The sequence below is a fragment of the Seriola lalandi genome, unplaced genomic scaffold (assembly GCF_002814215.2).
Source record: "Seriola lalandi dorsalis isolate HSWRI2012SDOR001 ecotype SW California unplaced genomic scaffold, Sedor1 jcf7180002054969, whole genome shotgun sequence".
NCBI lineage: Eukaryota > Metazoa > Chordata > Actinopteri > Carangiformes > Carangidae > Seriola > Seriola lalandi.
In genome coordinates, this window is record NW_019525520.1 from 915,373 (window position 1) to 927,983 (window position 12,611).

At 38.8% G+C, this 12,611-nt stretch overlaps 1 protein-coding gene and 1 long non-coding RNA gene across 2 annotated transcripts; both read right to left on the minus strand.

Moving 5' to 3' along the window:
• Positions 1-3,846: 3,846 nt before the first annotated feature.
• LOC111646371 (chymotrypsinogen A-like) lies at positions 3,847-10,411 on the minus strand. Its single transcript, XM_023395849.2, has 6 exons — positions 10,298-10,411; positions 8,354-8,374; positions 7,571-7,733; positions 7,005-7,276; positions 5,992-6,131; positions 3,847-4,231 (listed from the first exon to the last, which is right to left on the minus strand). The coding sequence occupies exons 1-6, from the start codon at positions 10,347-10,349 to the stop codon at positions 3,977-3,979; spliced, it is 903 nt and encodes a 300-aa protein (XP_023251617.1). The 5' UTR covers positions 10,350-10,411; the 3' UTR covers positions 3,847-3,976.
• An 844-nt stretch (positions 10,412-11,255) lies between these two features.
• On the minus strand, positions 11,256-12,605 carry LOC147817384 (uncharacterized). Its single transcript, XR_015436437.1, has 2 exons — positions 12,327-12,605; positions 11,256-12,199 (listed from the first exon to the last, which is right to left on the minus strand). It is a non-coding gene; the product is annotated as an uncharacterized LOC147817384 (long non-coding RNA).
• Positions 12,606-12,611: the final 6 nt, after the last annotated feature.

Genomic DNA, 12,611 nt, shown 5'->3' on the forward strand with positions numbered 1-12,611 from the left:
GGGGCTTGGTGACTGCTTTGTTGTGACATCACAAAGTTCCAGAAGTCCTGACGGCTGGTTTTAAGGCTCAGTTTCTGAATACAGGCTGTGTGCATTTCTCTGTGGACTGAGGCTTTGATACTTTCACAGTATTAATATAGAAGCTAGAGCTGATCTATAATCACACTACACATGGACACAGACCTTTACACTGGAGGAGCTTTAAACGTTTTCTCTTTTTTTTTCAACAAAAAAAAGATTCTCTGATTCCAGATTCTTACATTAAGTAGAATTGATGCTTTTCTTTGTCATATGTCACAGTTAACTGATTATCTTTGGCTTTTAGACTGTTGGTCGGACAAAGCAAGATTTTACATGTGTCACATTTTTCTTTTTTATTTATAAGATTTTTTCACAGTTTTCTATCATTTTGTCTGTTTTTCTGAATTAACGAAATAATTATCTCAGAAATCTGAGAATGGTTTTCTTTTAAAAAAAAATCTGATTTCTTTTTTCCTTAAGTGAATGCATTACACATCCGTACTGTATCATATCAAACAGCATCAAGGTGAATGCTGAGATGAAAACTGAGAACTGATACATCAAAGGATTTTCAAACTGGCAGAAAAATAATCTTTATCATATCATTTTGACCTCAGACTGAGAGCTGGTGTTATATCGATCAGTTTAAAGATCCACTCAGTCAATACTGTCAGGGACAGAGAAGCAAAGACACAGGATTCACAGAAACATTAGTGGGTGACATTGCTCAGACTCAGAGAGACACAGATGTCATGTACTGTCATGTGCTTCTCCTGTATGTGCTGCTTCAGCTCCCTCCCTGCTCTCTCCACAGTTTTGTCCTTGAACAAGGACTTGAAATCTCTGATAACCTCAGGAGCTCACACTTTAAAAAAGGACACGCTGATCCGAAGATGTGTTTCCTCTGCTCTCTACCAAAATCCACTACTGTTCTCAGAAATTCAAAATCACACATCTCGCAGCATTTGTCTCCTTCTTCGTTGGTGTGTCTTTTATCTCAGAGTGAAAAAAAAAATAACAATCACTACATTAAAGAACGAAATTTTAACAGTTAAAACTGAATTCATGCTGTTTGATGTGGTTTGCATCCAAGTGAAGTCTCCTGTACCTCAATGCAGATGCATCCCTGCTAATACTGAAGTTCACATAGACTTCAGGTAACCTGGTGCACCTGCAGTATACAGCTGGCGGCTGGACGAGAACCTGCAGCAGCACGAAGACCTGAAAACAAACAGCGGCCGTGTGGAGAGCGGGACTCACCTGACTGCTGCCGGGACGGACGGAGCATGAAGCGGATGGATGTTCCTGCCAGCTGTCTGAGATCTCCATGCATCCTCTTTCCTTTAAGCACCCATATGCACAGTCACCACTGCTCTCCTCACCATCACTGTCAATCCACAATGAATAACAAACACTTCCTGTCACTGCATTCAAAATAAAATCCCTACTGGCAACATTTTTTAAGTATTATAAATGTCAATCAATAACAATAAATGGGAATATGTATGAAATCTGCTTTTAATTAACAACAATTTCCTCTGTCACAATTTGACAAATAAAGGAAGCTGCAGATGGATTGTTGGATTTCAGTCCATTTCTGTTGTATAATGATGGGAACTGCAATTAATTATTATTTCAATTGTCAATATTGGTCTGATCTGCCAAATGTTTTTGGAGTAATTGCTTAATTATAACTTCATAAATTGTTAAAAACTTCAAAAGATGTTTTTAAATGACTTATTGTGTTTGACTAACAGTCCAAATTGTTTGATTGATGAATCTATAGTCAATTAACAGAAATTGAAACTATTTTAATGATCAAATAATTGTTTTACTAATTTTCTAAAGCAAAAATGTTAAAGTTTGACTAATTTCAGTTTCACAGATAGTAGTTTGGACAAAATAAGATAACTGAAGACAATATCTTGGGCTGTGGGACATTATATTTTCACTATCCTTTAATATTTTATAGAAAAACAATTACTCAGTTATTTCAGCACTAAATGACCGTCAATGACCATCAAGCAACTATCAGAAAAAACATAATTAAAATCTGTTGAAAAAATAAAATCTGAATAAAGTAGACTGGGTTTGGGTTAACGCTCCAGTCCTGTCTTTTATTTTGAAGGCCGCTTCCTCTTAATGTCGGCCTTACTGTTTTCAGCTTGACGCTCTTCTCCTTCAGCCCGCCACCGGCGACAGCTCCTTTTCTCCGGGGACATTTTCAGGACAGGACACCGGACAGCCGTCGGGACACATCGACCTCTTATCCGGTCAAGACGAATATCTTCCCCCCCTGTTACAGTCCAGGTTAATGGAAGCTGAATACATCAAGACGACAGTTCAGTTCCACACCACAGACCGAACTCCATTATACATTTACCAGTAATAATGTCTGTCTTCATAGCAGATACACATACCTTGTTAAACGTGAATTTAAGTTCCTTTTAACGATTCATGGCTGCTTTCCGGTTAATTCGGCTAACAAGTAATTCACCAACCAGAACTTTATTTTAAGAAAATTTTAAAATGTTGTGTTTCTATATTAGTCTGAAATTAATTAGTAATTAAACACCTCATAAATTGAATCTGATAAATCCTAAATCTTTGCTGTTATTCCAGTTCATGAGTGACCCACCTTGTAGCCGCCATTTTGTCCATAAAATTGCACATTTTTTGGCGGGAGTTTCTTCTCGTCCTGATCCTGTTGAAAGTTGTTGTTTTGTCTGAGTTTTTAAAGAAGTTCTTCATGTTGTAGCTCACACTGAACGGAGGCTAACGATCGATACAGGGATAAATCTTAGTTATAACTTACACCTTTGGTCTTTTGTGTTTTCTTTAGCAGCAAGGAAGTAGCCTATTGTTTGGCCCGCCATTAAAGTGGTGTTCAATGTAATGATCGCCGGTCGGAATTGGCGGTTTCAGCTGAACAGAGAAATAAAAACAAACAAACAAACCAAAAACACAGATTTATTCTTTTTTTAAAAACACATTTATTTGAAACATATTTGAAACGTGTTTATTTAAACGTGACGACCTATTTAGAAATCAGCTCCTTTCAAAGACAGAACTTGCCTCACTTGTCTCTGATTTTGAAGTTTTTTATTGTATAAGAATACTTTTCTGGAAGTTGTTGGTACATCCAATGGTATATTATATTAAACAGGAGCCCTGGAACTATCAGGCCCAAGGGTCATCTGTGATGTAAAGTACTGTACTGCAAGTATAATTTTGCAGTATTTCCATTTTTTGCTAATTTATACTCTACTACATTTCAGTGGGAAGTAAAGTCAAATTTTATTGTGCCCAATGTGAGGGAACTAGTATATATTAAGGGCAGAATATCAATGACTGTGTCTATATATAGTCAGTGGAGAGGAACAAGGCAAACACTGGCACAGCTTTGCAGAAGAAACAGGTTATGTAACACAACATAAACAGTGCTGTCTCATCCTATATCTGGTTTGAAAATAGACTCATTACTTCTGCACATGTATTTGTACAAGACACAAAGTATGCCCTCACTTTTCAAACCCTGTGTTACCTAACCTAAGGTTGTTGTGGCTACGACATGCCAACTACATTTTTCAGGTAAAAAAAATGTATGAAAATGAATATTTACAGTTTTATTTACATATAAGATCGTCCTAAAAAAGACAAAAGAATTGATCAGTCAAAAAATTAGACAGTAAAACGCAGTATTCTTTGTAATAAAGAGGCAAATATAATATTATATATAATTATATATATATATGTGAAAGTATCAGGAATCTAAGGGCTTCGCCGAGAGAAGCAGGAGAGACAGGAAAATGAAGCAGAAACAAGTGGAAATATTGGGCAGATTTTATTTTGCTTGTTTTAAGACAAATCTTAAAGCACATACGTATGAGACCATAAACCTCGTTCAGCTGGATGTTTTTACAGTTATTTGACTCCTCTGGCATCATGAAACCTCCTATGAGAGGACAAAGAGAGAGAGGAGAACAGGGAGGACGACTCCGGCGGCTGCACCGACGCTGGAGGAGCCTGAAAAGGTGACGAAGCCCGGCTGGTTGGTGGAGATGTGGCTGTTGATCCAGGCCTGATACTTGGACACACGGGTGTAGCCTCCTGGGGCATTGGGTTTAGCACAGGCGCTTCCAAAACTCGCCACTCCACCCTGGACCCACCTGGATCCGGTTTTACTCACCATGGGGCCGCCTGAGTCGCCCTGCACAGGTGAAACATCACGGTTACTATCACCAGGAAATGTGTCAATACACTGGAAACCATTCAATTCAGTAGAGGAAGACGTACTCAGATTCCTCACTAACGTAAAAGTAGTAATACCACAGATTAAAAAAACACAAGTAAAAGTTCACATTATGCATTATATTATTGAATTATATATACTTATTATTTTGCTAAGTGTTTGTAGTGATCACAGCCACATTGGCGCGTACAGGGCTTTATTTTACGGCACAAGTACAAAACCACTTTTGTTAGTTTAATGGGAGAAAAACAGGCGTGTGATTCAAACGGTTGAGCTCAGTCTCCTTATTAATCATGTTAATCGAGTGTAAAAAGCCTGGTGCGCTTGCATGTTGACAGATTGCTATTGTAATGGTGGAGTTTTGAAAAATATGGTGATAAATAAATGATGAAATTATCGTTATCATTGTAAAATTGCAGCAGTGACAATATTTTTATTTACTTTTTTATTACTTTCTGTCTCTTGGTCTCAGTATGTTTGACTCGCCTGATCTCTTGGTCCTGCCTCTCTTTCACATTCTGTAAGTAACATGCTGTCTAATTTTACTGCTGAAAAGTTTCTGTTTTTGTTTGTTTTGTTCAGTTTTTTGCTCCTATTTTCTGGGACTACACGTTGACCTGTAGTGAGAGGGTTATTGTTTCATGTAACGTTATGTAATAAGCTGTAGCTGCAGCCTACACTTTAAGCCAATACTGGTGTGTTTTATTTCTATGCTTATTTACTATGTATAGATATTAACAAGGACTATAAAATAAAATTGAATTGAACTGAACTGACTGCCAGCTTCGTCTGCCAGCTGTGTATTTGGGTTCATTGGTATCAGCACATGCAGTTCAGCATCACATTAAGTCCTGTAATGTGTCCAAGACGTACGGCAGCGTTAAAAAATCATATTGTGATTATTTTGGCAGATATTGTGATTACGCCTGGAGAATATGATCTGTAGGTCGGAGCGTCTCTGTGGCACTTATGGTGCTAACAAAGCTCAACAATGTGCCACATTTTACCTTCATCAATAAAATGAATAAAGCTCCTGTGATTTGGATATTACACTTAGCCATGTTGAGATTTGGATTATATTTCAATTAATTGTGCAGCTCTAGTAACAAACAGAGTGCACACACACCTTGATAATGCGCCCTTAAAATAACAGTGAAATACTCCGGCATTGACCTCAGCTTTCTGCTGCCTGAGTGCGCTCACATTTAGCTGCATAAGACCATGCGTCGTTGCATGTCGCCACTTTGAGCCTCTTTGCACTTTTCTTACTGGTTTTAACAGACGACATCACATGACCCCGATCCTTGCTTTCCTTCATTGGCTCCCTGTTTGTTATAAAATTGATTTTACGATTTTACTGATCACTTTTAAAGCTACATTACAGAGTTATTAACCCCAAACGAGCCAGTACGCAGCCTTAGATCCTCGGGCTGGTCCTTCTGGTCGTTCCAAAGTCGAGGCTTCATGAGATAAGGCAGAATCAGCAACTTCTTTCATATCACTTTGTAAAACTCATTTTTATAGACTTGATTTTATATTCATATGTCATGTCTTTTTATTGTCTCCCCATCACCCTTTTATTGCTTTTATTGTGCTTGCGTGCGTCTGTTTTTATTCGACATCCTGTCCCGCTGATTGTCTAACTGTACCTTCACGGTGTCATGAAGGTAAAGAATAATGTGGATACAGAAAGGTGAAAAGCTTCTGGACAGACTCACAAAGCAGATGTCCTTTCCTCCACTGGGCACACCGGCACAGATCATGTTGCTGGTGATTCCTCCGTAGACTTTGTTGCACTGACTGTTGGACACGACGGGAACGCTCACCTCCTGCAGGCTGTAGGGGAAAGGAAGGGGCTCTGACAAAGAGAAGAGAGATTAGTGTTAACAGAAGTGAAGGTCTGAGACCTGAACGTCCTTAAACCTTAAAAAGAAAGTCCTACCTCTCACATGTTCTGAGATATGTTTGTTGGATCAAAACCTGATCAGATTAGAAGTTAGATATCCACAAATATCCAAGTACAAGACAAAAACTAGCACTGAATGCATCACAGTTCTCTGGGAGCTTGTTCCGGAAATGTGAGGCGTACAAACTGAATGCTGCTTCTCCGTGTTTTAGATTCGATTCTGGGACAGGAAGCAGACCTGTCCCAGACGACCTGAAGGTCTGGGTGGTTCATAACGAAGCAGCAGATCAGAAATGTAATTCACTGCTTTATAAACTGCTTTATGATATGAGCCACTCTCTTGGTCTTAGTGACCAGTAACTGGATCAAGCTCAGGTCGGGTCCAGACATAAAGAACACAATGTCTTTCGGGTTCAGGTCGGGCTCGGTTAACACCACAGACTGTAAATAAAGTTGGACGTAGCCTCTGTGACGTCACTTGATAGGTTTTCTGAAGAGTGGTTTTGAAGCTGCTCCACTGCGGCCATCTTGGCACGCCCTCAATTCTCCATAACTTTAGTCCTTAATGAAATGTAAACAGGCAAGTTTCTGTACCAGGCTGTAAACATGTTTATTTCTGCTGTAAAGTTGGACATTTTAACATGGGAGTCTATGGGGACTGACTCACTGTTGGAGCCAGACTCTAGTGGCCGTTAGAGGAACTGCAGCTTCTGGTTCTTCAGTGTTGATGCTTCATGTTTCAGCCTCGGATGTTGATGCTTGGTTACTATTCAGTCACTCTTAACGTCAATTCAAATATCATTGTATAATAACAATGATACTTACTGTTGGTCTGGACGTATCCCCAGCCGGTGACCCAGGTCTTCGTCCCGGCCTTGTAGATACTGTCAGCCGCCGCCAGACACACAGGTCTGATGTAGTTGGTGAACATAACCGTGGAGGACAGTTTCACCAAGGCGATGTCGTTGTTAAAATTGATGCTGTTGTAGGATGGATGCTTGATGACCATGGTCACTGACCGGGACTGCTGGTTAGGGCTCGTTGTAACTGATTGCTTGTCACGTCCGAGGTAAACCACCAAACCAGAAGTGCTGGTGCTGAGAAAAACAACATGACAACGCATGAGTGATGGAAGCAGTAACAGATCTGCTGCAACTGTGAATAAAGACATTTGAAGAAATATGATTTACTCATTCTTCTTTTTACGGAGCCATATTGTTTTCAGGTTGTCCGTCCTTCTCATTCTTGTGAACATGATATTTCAGTAACGCCTTGATGGAACTTCTTCACACAAACATTCACTTGGACTCAAGGATGAATATAGTTTATCTCTTGTTTATTAATCTCTTTGTTTGGACAGGTGAAGTGCTGAGGGACGTGTCAGAGCTCACCTGGGGAAACACTGAGCACCAGTCAGGACCCACTGGTTGTTGATGAGGGAGCCTCCACAGAAAAATATGCCATTCATGTACAGACTGGCCTGCCAGGGCCACGCCCCCGGCACAGCGCTCTGACCCCCTACGATCTTTGTGTTGAGCGGGGCGGTGCCACAAACTGGAGGGAAACATTCAAAGTTCATGTGATCACTGTTGGTCGGTGCTGTTTCTGTGTGCTGTCATTGGTGGAGGTCTGTCAGATTACCACTTTGGTCCAGACTGAAATATCTCAACAACTATTGAACGATTCATAATTGAATCTCATGCAGACGTTCATGTTCCCCTGAGGATGAACCCTTGTGACTTTGGTGATCCTCTGACTTTTCATCTAGCTTCTACCAGCAGGACAGGTTTTCATCTAATCAGCAAAATATATCTCAACATTTACTGAATTCATTCTTATGAAATCTTATGCAACTATTCATGGTCCCCAGAGGACGAATCCTATTGACATTGAATGAATGAATGATGAATCCCTTTGACCTATTGAATTGTTGATCCTCTGACATTTTGTCTATCTTACCAGCAGGTCAAAGTTCATATCTACTCAGCAAAATATCTCAACATGTACTGATAAATCCATGAATATCTGCATAAGTTATGCAAACATTCATGGTAAACATGGTAAAATTCATTGTGGCACAAAAATATTGTAAATACGATTTAATGAACTTCTGACTATTCAAACCTGGACTGAGAAATTAAATGAATGAACAACTGTAAGAAAACCAAACTCACCACTTGACTGTGCGTTGTTTCCTGTGGGAGACACAATAAATGAAACATTGACTGATAGAAAATTACAGAGAAGAATGTGTTTCTTTGTATATTCAGATCAAATGTTTGGACGTAACCTTTCTGGGATGTCTAGATCTATGATTTCTGCCATCTGACCCCGCCCATATGCACAAACTTATTTGATTGGACTGCAGAAAAGCCACACCCCCTTTTTTTCAGCAAGCATGGCCGACCAAGAGGCGAGGAGGAAGTGTCAGGCACATTTGAATCTATCAATTATATTGTTAAAGTTCATCATTTGTGTTTTAACTTAACATGAGGTGTTAAATTACTTAAACATGGTAAAATATTACATGAAATATACAGATTTTTCAAGAAAATCTGTCCATTGAAACGGTCGGGGGATGTAGAGCCCTGGAAGGGAAATGAGGAAATACCGCTCTGATATGATTTGGTAATACTTTTTAAAAAAAATAGTATAAAATATATATGAAATGTATTTTAAAGCATCACTTTATTGGTTGATACGAGTTAATCATTCAATCATCAATCTCATGTTTTTTGTTGAAAACTCATCGTCATTTTTACTATTAGGTGGATTCTCACGTTGAGTGGACAGAAAATAAATAAAATATTATAATAAATAAATTTTTTTGATGTTGATTAATAAGATCAATGTAGAGAAGAAATCCTCCATTACAATATTTTGTGTGTGTGTATGTAGTTGAAGTATTGAAGTAAAAGTAGGAGCAGTTTTTATGGGCGGGTTGTAATATTGCAGAATTATATTCTAGAAACAACGTGTAGAGACTTTTGACAAGATATGCTATGACATATAGTTACTTTACTGCACTGATGTCCATAAAGAAAACCTTTGCCCATGATTACGGTGCCCAATGTGACGTATGAAACTCATTTGTGGGAAACAGGGTTATGTAATTTACATTAAACATGATGCATAATGTTAATCATTTAACTTAAGCTGTGTTTGTTGGCGGACTTTGTTCTTTCTTCAAGCTAAGCTAAGCTACGCTAACCAGCTGCCGGCTCTCAAAAGAGAGTGATGCTAATCTTCTGATCTCACTCTCTGCAAGAAAATGAAGAAGTGTATTTCCCAACATGTTGAACTGTTCCTTTAAAGCTGAGGCTGTTTTGAGAATAAAGTCGTAATTTTAACAAAAAAAATTATAATATTATGAGAATAATTTTGTAATTTTAGGTTGTGTGTTGTTTTAGAGAGAAATATGAGGAACGTGGAGCATCCTGTGAAGTTCTACTTTAGGTTTCACTAATAAAGAGATACTTCATCTTTTGGCTCATCATCATCATCATCATCATCATCATCATCATCATCATTATCATCATCTGTTTGATGGTTGATGTAATATTTAGAAAAAGGTTTTTTTACATTTTACATTTTTAATTCTTATAATTTCAGATTTCTTTCCTCAGTGTGGCTCTGATACTCCGTCCTACAATCCAGTGTCCCTCGATGGCTGAGGTGGAGGAAATATTCACAACCTTTATTAGTTTATTAGTACCAGTAAAAATATCCTCAAAGTCACAGTTGGAGGCGTCTCTAAGTTCCTCTGTTCTACCATCATAAGAAGTTATTTATTTTACATAAAATACACTTTTCTATTGAGTTTTCACTGTTTGTCTGATGTTAGAATATAAAGCAGTTTGTGTCTCTGTTGTTTTATGACTGTGTATGAATGACTGTAAACTGACCAGACAGGGAAAAACACTGTAAATACACAAAGACACTGATACATGAATAACATGAATGAATTGTCTGGATTTATATATTTAATACAAAGTTTTACTAAAACAGAAAAGTCATTCTGCTCTATTCAGATTTCTTAAAAATACAAGTCAGATGATCAACACTGACACTGTACTGAGACCAGCTTTACGTTTTACAGAATATTGACCAGCACCCACCTGTCACCATGAAGGCCGACAGCACGGCAGCACAAAGCAGCTTCAGCTCCATGGCGACGGTCTTCAAACTGAGTGTGGACACACAGAGCGCTCGAGCAGAGTCTGGAACAGGAAGGCGTGACTACAGATGTGAAGGTTTTTAAATACCTGCACATAAACCACCCCACCCCACCTCACCTCACCTCACCTCACCTCACCTCACCTCACCCCACCCACAAACCAACTTTTAGCTGCAACAACAATAAGGAAAATAAGAATAGGAAAAATTAAGGGTTAAAAATGAACAAATGAATGTGAAAATGCAGGAAAATGTTTGAATTCTCTTTATATTTCCAGATTTTTACATTAATTTATTTATTCTATTAGGCTATTTATTCCTCGTTATATTTCCACATTTATTCACTTATTCTTTTACAGATTTATTCTTTATTTTATGGCACTCCTATGACTATCTCAAGATAACGTAATATTTATCTCGTTACCTCGAGATAATTGATAACTGAACTTCTCTCGAACTATTGGGATAATTATTGATATTAACATTATTGATCTTGATAAAAAAAAAAAAGATTTGTGAGTGTGGCTTTTTCTCAACATCTGTATTTATCAGCTGTTTTCCCGGAATAAAAAAAACCAAAACATATTTTTCAGATTTAGTTTATCCCAAAATTTCAAAGGATATCATCGTCTCCGTAAATAAATGTAGAAAATCACAAAAAAGACAAAAGAAAGACGCTTCTTATAGCGGCAGAACTTGCCTCATAATTATCCGATTTTTTAGTTTCTTCTGTATAAAAGTATTTTTCTAGACGTTGTCGCTACATCCAATAAATAAAGCAAACAGGAAATGCTCATAGCAAATTTCAGTCTATTTAATTATCCAAAATGTAAACGAATATAGGCAAAAAAAAAAAAAAAAAGTAAACAAAACCAAAAAAAATGATTTACACTCCTTCAGTTCAGAGGGAAGTCAAGTCAAATTTTATTTACATAGCCCAATGTCATTTATACAGCATGTTGTATAAGTTGCATAGAAAGTATGATGCTCAGAAACAAAAATCCTGATAGTTTAAAACATCGGTTTCCTCCCCGTGTTGCCTGTGGCGAACACTGAGAACATTCAGGCGATTTGTCCAGTTTAATACCAAAATATTTCCCTTTGAATCAAAACTATTTAACATGATTAAATAAAGTAAGAAAAGTATTTAGATACAAGCAAAAAAACTGTTTGTTACAGTAAGTACATAATCATTCATAAAAGCCTTCATACGTCATGTCATCAGTTCAGATCTGCCCACATTCAGGTAGGACTGTGGCTGAAGACTCACACATACCTGAGCAAGCACCTGCACTGAGCGTGTGCGAGCCGGTGTAAACAGGAAGTAGATTGTCTCCTCTGCAGTTGTAGCAATAAAACAGAGAACGTAAGTGAACAGCAGCTGCAAAGACAACAAGGTCAGTAACACTGTCATTCATCATCATGTTGTATTCACCACTGGTAGTCCAGGCTGATGACAGCCAATCAGGAGAGACCGTGGGTGTGACCTCATCGTTTACAGAGGTCTCAGTTTCTGTGTTGTTACTTCCTGGTTTGGTTTTGGATCTATTTCTAACACCGTTATTAAAAAAGTATCTCGTGTCCAATTGTTTCATGGCGTTGGATCAAAGGGGGCGTGTCCCAGACAGTCGACCAGGTTTTGATTGGATGGTTGGTCGCAGATCTGTGGTTCTTTGGGATACAGCGTCCCCTGAAGGCACCGCGGGTCCGGAGCTGTCGGGCCAGTTTCCATCAGCATGGCTGCAGCGTGTTCTTCCTCTTCTTCTATGGTGCTTTTCTCCAAACCTCCTCTCCAGAAATATAGGTGGCTTTGATGTCGAGGGTGTCATCGAGCAAAATGAGGTCTGCAAAACACAAGTGTGTGTGTGTGTGTGTGTGTGTGTGTGTGTGTGTGTGTGTTACACAATGAACACTGCAGAAAAGAAATGTAATGTGTGTTTTTCATAGTGCACTGATGCAGCAGATCCAGACCTGCGTCGGAGCCGTAGTCCAGGTTCCCCTTCCTGTGGCTGATCCCCAGAAGTTGAGCCGGATGGAGGGAGGCAGCTTCCAGAGCTTCTTCTACACTGCAGCCTGTGAACACACACACACACACACACACACACACACACACACACACACACACACACACACACACATATATATATAAAAAGACAATTCAGAAAAGATGGAGGATCCAGAGATCCACCAGCTTGTGGATCCATGAGATGAAGAACCGAGGACGACCTCCTCATCATCGTATCAGTTAATATCGAT